Source organism: Salvia splendens, chromosome 6 (assembly GCF_004379255.2).
Source record: "Salvia splendens isolate huo1 chromosome 6, SspV2, whole genome shotgun sequence".
NCBI classification, from domain to species: domain Eukaryota; kingdom Viridiplantae; phylum Streptophyta; class Magnoliopsida; order Lamiales; family Lamiaceae; genus Salvia; species Salvia splendens.
The window spans coordinates 33,733,948-33,750,041 of record NC_056037.1 but is presented as its reverse complement, the minus strand read 5'-3'; the positions used below and the strand labels follow the sequence as shown (position 1 = coordinate 33,750,041).

The window sequence follows — 16,094 nt, the reverse complement described above, 5'->3', positions numbered from 1 at the left end:
CAGGGACGGAAGAAGTAATAACATAAAATTACATGATTAAAATAGAAATAACTATTTCATTAAAATTATAAAAATTACATAGTCAAAATAAATTTTAAAATTAAAATTAAAATACATTAGCATATAAATCACTAAATATTGCAAAAATCATTTTATATCCTTCGTAATCTACTCAATACTATCCGACACTAAAATCTCCAATTTCTCAAATCCAAAATTCCCCCCAAAATAATGAAAAGGAAAAAAGAACTGGAAAACATGGGGTGCGGGCCACAGATTCAACCGCAAACGGCCAACTCCCGTTGGGTTATACCCCAACTACGGACCGGACCGACAATGCAATGCATTTGTGCCGCTCCGGTTCCGGCTCCACCTCCAGTTAAGATCTTACATCCCAATTGACATTTTTTAAATAGGATTAATAATAATTTTCTATTTACACATGGTGATCATGTGGCTTACAACTCCCTTAAATAGAAAACGTTAAACGTCTTAACTAAACTTTGACTCTGCCTTGGGGACTCTGGTACTCCTCATTTTCCTTGTCAGATTGTTTCCCTTTATGATGCAAAAATGCAGAAAAACAAAAATTTTCGAACCAAAAATCCATCAAGTTAGAAGGGAGCTAAATCCATCTTGCGGTAATAGATACTATTCACACAGAGTTGTTCATCTTGTAATTGTAAGAGAGAAAAGGTAAAAGTGTTGGTCCAAAGTGCTACTCCTATTTCTTTGGAAAGGCATCAAACAACCAAACTGCAGTATTTTCATTCTCACCTTCCCTCCACACCTTGAATTTGGACGCATACAGGCAGGTCTGGCTCCAAGTTTTCAACACAGACAACCGGAACTTCCTCCGCTCGCCAGTTGGGGTTTCAAGGCACCATTCTGAGTCATCAGTATTCTCATCTTCCTGAACAAGTATAGGTTCGCCACCCCCAACATCATTCAGTACCTCAACAACAGCCATGTCCAAAGCCTTGCGGCCGGTTCTTGTTGCCTGCTCATGAGGGGTCGTCATCTGGGAGCACATTTTCAATTCTTCTCCCCCCAGCTTATTTTGTCTCGGCTCAGCAGTGGGTTGCGATGCCTTTCTGCTGGTCATATTGTCAGCCTCAGGCACGGAGTCAGGCTCTTTGAATATGGATTCCTTTCTTGCTGGAGGGGATGGATTGCAATGGCGAGTCTTCTCTTCTGTCGCCGAAACAGAAACATATTAGACCAGTTCCACCAAATCCTGAACGACTACAGTTTAGTTATATAACATAATTTTTTTGAGATGATATAACAATATAATTATTTGGCAATATTTATTTGACACCAACAAGTTCAAAGTAATAATATGACAGCATTCATATTTTTTACATTTAGCTGCACACATACAAACATTTTCATCCAATCTAGTAACATGATATGAGCTGATATAGTATTTGGTAACACCTTATATTGGTCATCAGGCACATTATGCAATACGTTATACATGCAAAATTAGATCCAAAAGATCAACTTCTGATAATGACTCAAAGTAACACATACCGCAAGAGCTTTACTTGCAGAGTACCATGAGCTATAAGGTTGTTGGTGATGAAGTGATCCTGGTGTTAGCCTAACATCCTTATGATACATGGTTCGAGTCCTAGGCCTAACATTTTAGAATTTGCTTTTAATCACATGTGTTTTGAGGTAGTGGGTTGCCGGTCTGGGTGCTGGCTGGGGTTGAGAATTTTGCAGCTCGACTTAGTTTCGGGCCACAGCAGGCCAGCCTTCATCCACAACTCTATCAGTAGGTCTGCTCTCACAACATATATTTTTCACAGCCAGTACATCAAAATTCCGCAAATATTTGCATATTTGCAAGATTATTTATTATGCAAACGAACTTGGGTACATGTACCAATCCAAATTAGGGTTCTCTAATCTCCAATTAGGGTTTAGTAACTTCTAATTAGGACGTATTCATCACAACTGGGATTGATTTAGGATGGATGCATCATGCATCCGGAGCAGTGTGTGTGCCTCCTGAAGGTTTCATCTCATATCTCACAAACCAAATGCTCATTGAGGTTTTCATATTACATCCACATAGAAATACAGCATATGAACTAAAAATATTACAAGTTCTTCATTGCATTTTAAAGTTTGATAAGTAGATAAAACTTTCATTCAGTTACATGCATAAGTTCACGATAATCCGTATGAAAAAGTACCTTTGCACTCTTATATCTATATGTCAAAGAAAAGCAAACAGGGATTTAATGAATATTTGCATGTAATAAAAAATAAAAAATTCAAGTCTACTAAAGAGGTGTTTGGTTTGAGTGAGAAGGCCTGATTGATAATAATTCAACTCAATCAAACCTTTGGTTTGCATTATTCAGCCCGTAGTGGATTATCCGCACTGTAATCATCAAAGTGAATGATTATTATCTCCTCAAAATTGGGTTGATTATTTAACCAACCTCCAATTTTATCAATCCTATTAATCAGTTATCACATCCACCAAACCAAACTACACCTAAACGTATAAGACATGAGAATAGTCAAGCACGGATTCATCTCCTACTTATGGTGCAAGTCATAAGGAAGACAATTTTCTCCAATAAACAGATCAATTAGACTCCTGCACAAATCAAAGAAATAACACTAGTTTGGCAACAGTGATGGGGATGCCCAGGACTCAAAAATTAAAATAAGTTCAAGGAGCTTCATCCATTGGACATACCTGATTCTTTGTAATCCTGCCATCCATGATTAGTAACAGGGGAATTACATTCGAGGTTTGATTTAGGGGAGTCTTTCTCAATGCTCATGTCATTTACAATATCTTGGGGATTGCAATGAAGCTCATGTCGATCGGGAATCACTCTAGGAACACTTGCCAGCAATTTTGATACTTCGGATGGAGTTTCTAGTCTACTTTTCTTCTCAAGGTACTCGTAAAGTGTAGCAGAGATAGAGTTAAGGCCAACAACCAGAAAGTCACATGTTGTAGAGTATAACAATTGTTAGTTCCATCTAAGAAAGCAGAACCAAAGTGGAAAGCAGAAAAGCATTAGGATGATGCATGCAGTAAAGATGACTCAGTGTAGACACCAGAAAACAAATGGTACTCTTATTTGGTAGCACGCATATTCATGTCTAAGTTCCTATAAATATATAGAAACTGACACAGCGTGATAAGTTGAACTTTTTTTTTATCAATTTTATCATTTCTTTAAAACAGAATTAAAATGGCAGTTATTTTAGTTGGAAATCTGTTCAAGATTATTCCCATGCATTATGGATCTATTAGTACTAACATTCATATTATAATTTCTTTGAATAAAAAGAAACACAGTGCACTCAAGTTATAATTTCTTTGAATAAAAAGAAAACACAGTGCACTCAACTTGAGTCAGTTATCAGTTATCACCAGACTATGTAGTTTTTAAACCTTGAACGTTGATTTTTTTTTAAAATTATTATCTTTTTAATTGGGGACCTAACAAGGCCAATATTTTCTGGTGGAAATTGTATGTAAGATACTAAGATTCTAAGAATTCATATTGACAACCATGCTCTGTTTGAAATCTTAAAAACTAGTCCCCACATAGTATTTGATGTGTAATTTTCGAGCTTTTATATTAATGGATTATTAACACACAAATTTAATAAAAAAGCTCTAATATTACAATCTATCTGCAAGAGTACAGAGTCGACTGTAGTACTTCGAGTGTCGAACCACAGGGAGGCGTAGGTTATTTAACAAGAATTGACAAGATTAAAAAAACTAAATTTACAAACTAAGGAAGACTTTTCAAATAGGAAAAAGATGTCACTCCAAGTTGCTCACGAGGCTTGTATTGTTCTACACCTATATTAAAAACACATATTTGGGATTAACTAATCAACCTAATCGTGTGCACTGAACATGTCTACGACGTATAGTTCACAGTCAGCTGAACACTTGTTCCATGAACCAACTTTCAACGACATTTAATTCCTGCAGAAGCGCGGGAACGAACGTCGTCTACTATAATCACTTACCTAATCCACTATCAATTTATCCCCTGAACAGTTCTAAATCGATAGCATACCAACAAACGATCAATCCTAAGCTATGTTAAAGAGACGATAGCAAAGGAATTAACATCACTACATCATTAGCCAAAAACATAGTGAATAAAATTAAGCACATTGTAGGACACAAACATATGATTTCAATGGTGTGAAAACATTCATACAAAGCCTATATTACAACTTGGAGCAACATAGAGAGCTTAGCCTATACACATGGTGAATTTTGCAATTAAAACCGTATGATTCAAGCTCTCGTTGAGTGGAGTTGGGATTTGGAGTCGGATCGTCGGAATGTTGGTCGGAATTTCTTCCTCCTTTTCTTCCTCCTCTCTTTCTCCCTTTTTCTCCTCCAGCCGTCAACTTTCTCCCCAATTCCAAAAAAAACGTCCACTCACCTGACACCCCCTTTTTAATCCCCCCCACCTTTCTTTTTTCTTTCCTTTTTCCAATCCTCACGTCCAATCACTCTCTCTCTCTCATCCCTCCTTTAACTGCAATATTGCAGTTATACTTTATCCACCCGGCCGGGTAGATTAATGGGCATAAAATTCACCCGGCCGGGTGACTTGAAATCAAACCCTCCTGGACTTTCCATACCTCGCGAAAATCACCCGGCCGGGTGAATTATTGGGCATGAAATTAACCCGGCCGGGTGGCCACTTTTGAGAGCTTTCTGCACAGCTTTTCACCCTCCGAGCTTCCTTCTTTGTTTCACCATTTACTCCTCTTCCTACACCATAAAACACACTTTTGCAAACATCAAACTATATAAATCATGTAAAGTTAGGGGAATAAAAATGTACAATTTGATTCACATCAAATACCCCCAAACTTATTTGCTTGCTCGTCCTCGAGCAAGATCACAATAAACACAAAACTTTAAAGCTCAGCTCACAAAAGTTTTCATAAGAGTGAATCACATAGAGACATGAATGACAAAAACTAAACCCCCAACAATTCCATTCAAGATTTCTCACTCTCATGAACCATCACTTATCAACCTAGAACTTCAAGTCATGGTGCATTTCAAAGTAAGTCCAAACATGTGATCATACAACTCAAACCGTCATCATTGACTCGTCAAGCATTACTTACCACATAGACTCGCGGATTTCAAATCAAACTTCATTAACTCTACCAAGTTATTTACAAAACATCCACAAGCATCAACAATAAGGTCCAAGGTCTTAATTCCAGGTTGTAATGGGGCTAAGGATGAGGTATGATAAATATGGATAGTGAGCTCAAAAGCTACACATTTGAGTGCCAAATTCTTCCCTCCTACAACTTCCTTCCAAAGATCAAACAACAAAATATTACAACCAAATTCTCACTCCCCCAAACTTGAGATCATTTAAGACAAGATTACATCTTACAAAAAATAGAAGCTCTTACTTTATTTCACAACTTTTTTTTCTTTTGACAAGACCTCGACTTTTACAAATTTGGAGGTCGTCTTTTTCTTTTTCTTTTTTTTTAGAACTTCATTCTTTTTACCTTTACATTACATCAAGTCTAAAAAAGTCTACACTTTTACAATTCACCACCCAACACTCAACACTCAACCACAAAGCTCAAACTAGTATTTAGCACCCAAATAGTAGCACGGTCTAATAATGAGGCTAAAATAAGGCTTATTTAAGTAGCTAAGTGATTGGCTAAGTGTTTACACAAATGATAGGGAATTAAGCTCAAAGTGGCTTCTAGGGGATCATGTGTAGGACTAGGCATGTGATCATTTGGCCATAGAGTTCATCCTAGTGCCTTATCATCCCATATCATTGACACAAATGAATACAAGCGGTTCACTCGATAAAGCAAATCAATCCAAGATAATTTCCACAAGTCATGCGATTTTCATACTCTCCTCAACTCAAGAAATCGGATGTAATCACAACATGCTCTTTCAAATAAATTCATGCACAAATTCCATTCAACCTAGGCTTCAAAGATCAAGTAAAATCAAGCAAGATTTCCTAACCAGAAAGCCGAAGATAAAGCATGCACCCGTCAATTACATGATTCACAACACTTTAGCATGCAATACACCCAAAAAACATGCATAATGCATAAAAATCATTCACAACCCCCCCAAACTTGAATGCTACATTGTCCTCAATGCAAGCAAGAAAGAACGTAAAAAGTAAAGGGAAAGAAAACTCCCCCAAACTTGGCATGATACCCATAGTGCATTCGGGTGGGAGGGCGGGTGTATATTCCTTTGTGGGTGTACTTCCTCATAAGCTCGAATGTGAATCCTATCTCCATGTTGCTCCTACAAAAAGAAAAATTAAAACAACAAAAAGAAAACAAAATACTCAATTCATAAAAATACATCGAAGGAAAGAATTGAGCGAACAAAACCCTCGATTTATTAAGAGAAAAAAAAAAAAACTAAAAACTCATTGGGTTGCCTCCCAACTAGCGCCTTTGTTTAAAGTCGTTGGCTCGACTTAGCCTTCTAGCTACAACTCTGAAACAAGGAAATAAAAAGTTAGAAAACTATACAAAAATAAAAAACAAAAAGAATCCTAAATTAAATAACCAGTTGCCTCCCCGGCAACGGCGCCAAAACTTGATGTGTAATTTTCGAGCTTTTATATTAATGGATTATTAACACACAAATTTAATAAAAAAGCTCTAATATTACAATCTATCTGCAAGAGTACAGAGTCGACTGTAGTACTTCGAGTGTCGAACCACAGGGAGGCGTAGGTTATTTAACAAGAATTGACAAGATTAAAAAAACTAAATTTACAAACTAAGGAAGACTTTTCAAATAGGAAAAAGATGTCACTCCAAGTTGCTCACGAGGCTTGTATTGTTCTACACCTATATTAAAAGCACATATTTGGGATTAACTAATCAACCTAATCGCGTGCACTGAACATGTCTACGACGTATAGTTCACAGTCAGCTGAACACTTGTTCCATGAACCAACTTTCAACGACATTTAATTCCTGCAGAAGCGCGGGAACGAACGTCGTCTACTATAATCACTTACCTAATCCACTATCAATTTATCCCCTGAACAGTTCTAAATCGATAGCATACCAACAAACGATCAATCCTAAGCTATGTTAAAGAGACGATAGCAAAGGAATTAACATCACTACATCATTAGCCAAAAACATAGTGAATAAAATTAAGCACATTGTAGGACACAAACATATGATTTCAATGGTGTGAAAACATTCATACAAAGCCTATATTACAACTTGGAGCAACATAGAGAGCTTAGCCTATACACATGGTGAATTTTGCAATTAAAACCGTATGATTCAAGCTCTCGTTGAGTGGAGTTGGGATTTGGAGTCGGATCGTCGGAATGTTGGTCGGAATTTCTTCCTCCTTTTCTTCCTCCTCTCTTTCTCCCTTTTTCTCCTCCAGCCGTCAACTTTCTCCCCAATTCCAAAAAAAACGTCCACTCACCTGACACCCCCCTTTTTAATCCCCCCCACCTTTCTTTTTTCTTTCCTTTTTCCAATCCTCACGTCCAATCACTCTCTCTCTCTCATCCCTCCTTTAACTGCAATATTGCAGTTATACTTTATCCACCCGGCCGGGTAGATTAATGGGCATAAAATTCACCCGGCCGGGTGACTTGAAATCAAACCCTCCTGGACTTTCCATACCTCGCGAAAATCACCCGGCCGGGTGAATTATTGGGCATGAAATTAACCCGGCCGGGTGGCCACTTTTGAGAGCTTTCTGCACAGCTTTTCACCCTCCGAGCTTCCTTCTTTGTTTCACCATTTACTCCTCTTCCTACACCATAAAACACACTTTTGCAAACATCAAACTATATAAATCATGTAAAGTTAGGGGAATAAAAATGTACAATTTGATTCACATAGTATTAAAGGATATTCGCGTCTCCACCCTTTCTCATTGGCTCGATCAATGAGATTTTTCAGCAAGGCCAACTCTTTAACTATCCACTGCATTAAATTCAATCAAAATCATCAAACAATGAAATATGAGACAGAATTCGATGTCATTTTCGAATCTATGGCAAAACACAATATTTTCTTTCTGTTAAAAATGTAAGAAGAATGCCCCGAAAAATTATAGTAACAAATCAAATGAAACCATACTTAGTTTAAGATGAAACAGGCAGCTTGCACAGGGAAGGAAATATATCTGATGCAGTACAGCAAATAGCACAATCAAAATCACCTACTCTGAAGCACAAATATTAACTAATAAACTTCTGAAGTTCTGATAATAACTTGTGGTACACAATACATGGCTTGGTGATGTCACAGACATCCAGAACCACCACCAATATCCTGAAAGATGATACTACGTGATATAGGAATTTTACAAATGCAAATTTAGAGTCTGTAAGACTGAATTGGCACAACTAGGGTTAATGTTGCATATGGAGTTTATCATCAGCCGAAGGTGCATATGTAACCCTGCTGGGAGCGTTACTGATTCTTCTAGAGTTGTTATTTAATTTTTGTTCAGTTTATATTTAGTTATGGCTCCTTTCATGGGCTTAGTATGGCCCAGTGTGAGGTCTTCTCCTTACAATAAAACTGATCTAGGATTTTGTAGCGCTCGGGCAGGAAAGATTCTCTCTTGTGATGGTTTGTTTTATTTGTGAAGGTGTTCATTGACTTACAAATTACAATTCTCTTCCAGTTTTCTATTATTCGAGTGGATTATCCTTTACTCTAGTCAATAACATTCACTAAATTTAGAAATTAAATTCAAGAATTAGCTAGTGAGTTAAAATGTTACGACAAAAAGCCAATCAGATCAATCATAACTGTAGAGCTTATAGGTACAGATAAAGAGACCAGACATACATGCTTCGTCAGATCCTCATGAAGAATATTGGCTTTCTGTTGAAGATCCTCCTGCACATAAATATTATAAGGTCATGTGTTTAGAAATGGCCACTTCAACCTGTCGTGTAACAGAAAAAAGTACAAGAAACTTATATCTCTTGTTCTGGTCCGTAGCCACTATTATCATTAAGAGGACTATAGGAATCTGAACCAGCACAGATGACTCAGGGAAATCATAAATCCACTATTCCATTAAAGGAGTGCTTAAGGATGCAGTAAGAGAGTTATAAATTACTACTCTGTAGCAATGGCAAATTATCGTCATTTCAAGTGAGTATTATACGTCAAAAAACAACCAATGCTTTTTTTAAGGACAGAGGCAGCTACAGGCACGTATCATGAACATGCAGTCTGCCAAGATTAGCAAATACAGTGGACAAGCAAAAACAATAAGAGCAAAATATTTTTTAAATATAATTTTAACTAATAATATATTTCCACCATGTTAAAGAATAGCTGAAAACAGAGGGAAACCATATTTTGTAAATCCAACAGTATAATCTTCTAAAATGAAGTACAAATTGAGGTCAGGCAGATTGAAAAATAACATGATCAAAAGCATGAAAACTATGATAAACCATCAACCGAACTTTACTAACCATATACTCCATCATATGTATAAATCTTAGTCTAACGGTTAGAAAAAAATGTTATACCAAAGCATTATTTTGATGGGGCCAAAAGATAATTCCTTCAAACTTACTGAAATTTCCAAGGTCTTGCATACACAAATTAGAACTTTTAACATACTGCAAGTGCAACTGCAGTAGATTTTCTCACTGAAGTCATAGTAGTACTCACCACTGTAGGCCTTTCAAGCTGACCTGCTAATACTTTTCGTCTCAAGTCTTCACATTCTTCCTGAAACAAGTGTATGATGATCAACAAATTTTTCTATTTTCTAGTCAAGTGCAAGATTTGAGAATATTATGCAATGAGTATGGTGTTATACTTGGTCTTGGAGAGAGAATTTCCTCTTAATATGCTACCAATTTGAGCACAATAGCTAAAAGACAAAGTTAATGTGACTTAATAGACATGAAGTAACATCTACTGCGAATTAGGATTCCCTGAAAGAAATCAGGTGGTTATAGGCTCTCTATCTGCACCCTTCAAATGCTTCATCGGAAGACTTAAATGGTCATGTTTATAATCATCTCCGTATTCCCAGTATTGAGATTAAAGACTCCAAACTTATACCAATAAACAAGATGGATGAAGAATTAATAACAAATTACTGTATTGGAGAATGTGAAACATAGAATTGTGAGAGTAAATTGAGATCTGATCTTTAGCAGTAACAACCAAATCAACACTGACAAGACTCATTTGAAAATTCACTAGTGATAATTTGAAATTCCTAAATTAAATATATTATAATAAAATATACTCCAATAACAGGTTGATTGCATTGTTTTCTTTGAACAATAATTTTCGAAAGTTAATTCACTAGGTGTTACGTTCATAAATGGAAGATGGCAGATGCCTTATAGTGAGTGGTTTACTGATATCCACCATGAGGTTATGACGGAGATAACGGCCTATGGCAGATTAAACAAAACATATACCACTATTATATATAAGAAGTTAAACGGCTGCAGAAATTGTGCTTTTATCTTCAACTGGAACACAAATTTCCCTTGAAGAATATCATCTTGATCGGTAGACATTGTTGTAGTTATGATAAAATCATCAGATGCACTAACAGATAAAATTAATCAACTGTTAAAGAAAGCAATTCACGCAATCTGTTAATGACAGAAAAGGTTCAATTGGTTCTCTTTTATTAATAGTAGGTACCAATAAACATACAGACAGAGTTCCTCCTGAATAGATAAATATTAGTAGTGAATGTTACCAATCCTGGACTATTTTCTTGTTGAAGCATTTAATTAATAGTAGATACCAATAAACATACAGACAGTGTCTTTTTTAGTTTGCAGAAAATATGTATACTACCTATAGACCACCATGTTCATAACTATGATTAGAAAGTGTACTAAGCATCAACTTGATTACCTCAGAGAAATCATCATCTGAAAGCTGACTCGTGCTAATTTCTCCAGGCATAGCTGAGATTAGAAGGATGGCCTCTGCCTCCATATTATTTTGACAAGCTGAATCTCTTTTCACACCTGCAAATTTTGTAATAAAATAAGATAATTTTCAAGGATTTCTGAAAGGAAATCAAGTCAATAAGTTGCACAGTAAAAAGTACAATGATAATTGAAACATTGGTATTTTATCCATGTCAATAAATGGCGAATAGATGAATGGCGAAAAAATAACAATTGTTTTCAGTTCACGAATGGAGTAGAAAAAGCATCTGCCTTGCATTAAGCACCTGAAACCAAAATTGCATATCAAGTTCCAAATGCTAGTTCTATGCTTGTTGCAATAAAGGATAGTATCACTAAGAACGTATTACGATTTTGGATGAGTTGTCTCCATATTTGCAGGATTCCAATGGCTGTACTTTGTTATTCATTTTTCTTATCTGGCAGTTTAAATGCAGCACCTTATACTAAGATTTTTTTACAGCATATTTATAGAAATAAGTCTTAAATTCTTAATCATTATAATAGTGAACCTAGCTAGGTATCTCTAACTTGCTGTCTAAAAATTGCATCCTAAGGGCTAGGGATCCTTGATTAATTATTTTCTACAAGTTATTTGCAGTATTGCTTTTTCTAATAAATAGATTAGTTGAATCCATCTTTAACAACAAAGTTCCTGGTAAAATATTAACTGTCTACCATGAGCCAGGGCAAAACAGAAACTGCTTCTACTTCATTGAAATTCATAGTTACAAATAATTTGGCTGATTTTGATCTTCACCAAAACTTTTTACATCTTTTCAACAACAAACAAAGAAGTTAGGTTTATTTCAATGGAAAACCAAACTACTCTTGTAAATACTTGATTCCAGTCAATGGCTCATTAGATATAACTAGCATCATGTTGGTACACAAAACACATTAAAGTATTTATTCAAATACAAATATATAAGGTAGATAACCTTATCACAAATTTAGTAACAAGATTCTTATCTTGCACTGAATGTAAAAAAACCTATATATTCTAATACATCAAACCATCTTTTAAAATTAATATTATGGTATAGCCTAAAGTTGTTAGAATAATATTAAAATATATGAATTAGTATATTATATTACAATATTGCCCTTGAACTAAATATATAACAGTGATATAATTGCCAAACCAAATAATGTAAAACAAAACTCATTTCTTAAAGGTATGGATTGACTTGACATGAATATTTCAAGACTAACCTCTAACTTGCATTAGTTGATGAGAATTCCATGAAGAATAATCATAAGGATCAGACTTAACACGAACGAAGCATCCAACAACTTTTTCTGCAAACGATTTAGGCTGTTTCAGCAATTGAATTAGCAAGCTCCTCCTCAAGTACACAAGTTTTACATTTTCTCCTACAAGGGATGCAAAACAACCCAGTGGCACATCATCTGCTATCTCTTTGTCGGGAGATTTTCTCTCTGTGTTGAGTTTTCTTTGTTTCTTACATACATCTGAAATGCCTGCATTTTCATCCTCTGAATCATATCCCATCACATCTTCTTCTGATTCATCATGGTACTCTGCAAAATGGTCCCTCAAAAGCTCATGCACTTTATTCTTAGTTATTGTTTTCTTCCTGAAAAGAGACTGTAAAAGAGCATCACATGATATCATCTTTCTCTTCTCTGGACGCATTAGTTTATTTTCTTTTACGTAAATATACACAATTGAAGTCACATCACTATGAGACAATTGTTCGTCAGTGCTTTTACCAATTGAACTGAGAAAGTCAATAAGGGCTCTTGAGCCCCAGCCAATAAAATCATTTTTACTTAATTTCATGGGTATCTGGAAACCAAGCTTCTTTCTCCCAGATCTCTTTTCACTGGATGTTCTCCTGCTTTTTTTAACATGCTCTGCACCATCATAATCAGATATCTCATCTTCTTCGTAATGTTCTTCTGAGCTAGATTCGGATATATTCATAGTCTTCACCCCATCTTTTGCAGCATAAAGATCCTGAAGCTCTAATCCTTCTTCTTTCTTGATGATCATATAATATTCCCAAAATAAACCCTCAAGTGTATTCAAGTCTTCAAAATCCACCTTTTCCTGCAAGCGGACAAGCATTCTCATGGTTTCCACTAATGTTAAATGAAAGCAAAATACACGCCAGATCACCTGATCATTTCCAATAATCTACCTGTTTAGATGATACATAGAGAAAAACCAAACAGAAGTTCTATAACGCCTCCAAATTAATCTATCAAGACGACTGATTGATGGCAAGATTCCTGTATATCTTAGATTACACGCACAATAGGATATATTGTACAATGTGGCATAACTAGTACATGCATGCATAAACACATAAATCGGGACTCTCTAGTAACAGAGAAAAATGAAACTACAAAGTTTAGAGAGAAATGTCTCATGTAACCACATTATGTAAAATGCTGAGCTTCACAAAAAGGCTTAGTGATATTCACTACAAATTATGAAATTATATCTCTCACCATATTCCACTTCATTGGGTTGGAGAGAAATAGTTATCTATTGTTCTAATCATCTTCATGTTGCAGATTAATATAAGTTCACAATGTATACAACATGAACTGCAAATGATATTATCACCATGAACAAAGTGTTAAAAACAAAAGTAAATTAATGACCTACAAGGTCACACAATGTCCATGTAGTTTTTATCATATGGATTGGGGCCATCATCCCTAGACGGGCTAATACTTTCTATGCATAAAAAGACTTAGGGACTATAAGATGACTTTCTAGAGGCTAGAGCTATACTCAGAAGAGAAATATTGCGAAGGAAGTTGAAACAATAGAAGGTAGAACTTAATCCTTTTACTATATTCTTTAACAATTGCAAAAAAAAGGTCAAGTGAGCATGATCTGAAACATGCCCAAAGAGAAATACTGACCCAGATCAGGATAATATCAGCGATTACAAATCAACTCCAGTTAAATCTTCTTCTAGATATTTTCTGAACTCTGAGGCATCAACTAGGTTGCTTCTCAATGTTCTCATTTAAATGGATGTCAGTTTAACATAATTCAGGACAATCTTTTCATGATGCTAGAATGGCCCCATATCATTCATCCGTACAAAGTGGATCTATATGCCAAACTTATTTATCAAATTTTCTCTCACTTGCATCCTAATCTAGAGAGTCCACGATGATAGACATTCAAAAATTGGTTCCAGAAACACTGTACACAAAATCCAACTACTACATTTGCATTAATTTTAACTTTATGATAATCATACCCCATCAGAGTCATAATCTTTGTCGCCTTCAATAAGTAGAGAAAGTTTCAGACAGTGCTTGCAGAATCCATATTTTCCTTTAACTTGGAAAACTTCTAGATGGTGAAGGCAGCGTCGGCAAACTGCACGTGTGCAGGTATAACAGTGAAGGCTGCTGGACCTTTTACAGCAAATTGAGCAAGTATGCCAATCTGAAAGGATTAATTTATTCTTGTTCATACAAACTGTGTTATAAACCAACATGTAATGAGATACAGATAACAACCATGAAGCATGATCTTGTCAGATATTGAAGTAAAGGGTGTTGATATCAAAGTATGACTTGGGAGATATATAGTTTGGAACTGTTAAATCCAAATTTGTACCCATTCCCAACAATTGGAGCTTTGAATCATAAAGGACTCTTCAATTGCATGTCCTATTCTAGAAACTTATTTGACATACTTATTATCATTCTCCATAGAGATCAATAGCAAAGATCTGGCAATCATATAACTAATATTACCATTTATTTCTTATGTACATTATTCATATTAAGCTTTGGTCGCATATTTACAGGATACATCATTAATCCATATTTGTACAACCAACTCCTTTATATATTCTGTAACTATATTTCAGTGCAAAGTTTAAGGTAGCTCTGTTGATCTTCTTTAGCTGAATTTCTATTCTTATATGCGTAGATCCTAAATATCAAGCCTTCAATTTCCATATTCTGTTCTCTATATTCTTGCTAAGATGATGCATAATGCCACCTTAGCTTCCATGCAACAAAGCATATCTGTTTACCATATTCTATCAGTACTGCACCGTCACATATAAGTAGAGTAATGGAGGATCATTTTTCTTAATAGCATAAAAAAGAATTAGTTTCAGCATGCAAATAGATGCAACGTATTGCTATTTCAGAAATCAGCTTCTAGTTGTACATCATTTAGTGATCAGTTTCAGGAGAACACTAGGAAATAAGCAGTGGCCAGCTAACCAGACATTTCTAGTAAGAGGTCATCTGGAAGAGTGGCATACATATATGCTTAGTTTAATCCGTTCGATCCCGATGAATGCGATGCTTTAAGGGATAAATGAGATGGTTGTTTGCTTACCACAAATAAATTTGGCTTCACTTCCTACAACCAAGTCATCATTCTTCAAGCAAGAAGGGTGATAAGATTTTCGACATCCCCTGGAAACAGAACAATCATCATATCCAAATGTTTATACATGGCAAGAAGTCGAATGTTCTTAAATTCACATCAGGTCCAAACAAAATGATTTATTGAGCTCACAAATCAACTTCGATTTATGCAAATTGGAATATGTAACCTTCTATTGTATTGTGAAATGAATAAATTAAATCACTAATTGCAAACAAATAAAAAAAGGAAAAACGGGTAAAAAAGAAATAAGAAAAACATACACAGAGAAACAAACAGAAAACGACAAAGAAGCAGTAGCCCCAATCGACAGGGAGAATTCCAACCGAATGCAGGATTTCTAGGCAGCAAAACAGATGGGAAATGAGCACAAAAGTAAGCAAGGAGGAAAAAGAAATTGAGAAAACACGCACGCGTGATCACATATGATAAGAACTCCACCGTCTTTGCAAACGAAGCACCAGCTTTCCGCATTTTCTTCTTTGTTTACGACCGTCTTCTTCTTCCCCTTGCCTTTGCCCCTCATCAGCCCTTTTTCTGGTGCAAATTCGTGTTCTTTTCCGCGTAAATCCCTTGGAGAAAAAGCTAGTAGGTACTACTTTATGATGCTAAGTTGACTCAAATGTTGGAGGGTTTTTGATCCTGCATGCCTCTTGCGTGCTTTACACAGTACTACACAAAAGGAGGATATG

General features: G+C 35.7%; 1 protein-coding gene across 1 annotated transcript; it reads right to left on the bottom strand.

Annotated features, from left to right (window-relative positions):
• Positions 1 to 545: 545 nt before the first annotated feature.
• On the bottom strand, positions 546 to 16,094 carry LOC121808001 (uncharacterized protein At5g08430-like). Its single transcript, XM_042208333.1, has 10 exons — positions 15,816 to 16,094; positions 15,352 to 15,431; positions 14,249 to 14,439; positions 12,213 to 13,074; positions 10,939 to 11,054; positions 9,721 to 9,780; positions 8,878 to 8,928; positions 7,931 to 8,001; positions 2,723 to 2,943; positions 546 to 1,194 (listed from the first exon to the last, which is right to left on the bottom strand). Exons 1-10 carry the CDS (start codon positions 15,926 to 15,928, stop codon positions 725 to 727), a joined length of 2,235 nt encoding a protein of 744 aa, XP_042064267.1. The 5' UTR covers positions 15,929 to 16,094; the 3' UTR covers positions 546 to 724.

Excerpts from the sequence above, each read along its gene's own strand:
- LOC121808001 (XM_042208333.1), bottom strand. The coding sequence starts at position 15,928 with ATGAGGGGCAAAGGCAAGGGGAAGAAGAAGACGGTCGTAAACAAAGAA. Across the intron at positions 13,075-14,248 it reads AAGATTATGACTCTGATGGG|GAAAAGGTGGATTTTGAAGA; the intron begins GTATGATTATCA and ends GTCCGCTTGCAG. Across the intron at positions 2,944-7,930 it reads GAGAAAGGGTGGAGACGCGA|ACTTTACGAGTACCTTGAGA; the intron begins ATATCCTTTAAT and ends TATCTCTGCTAC.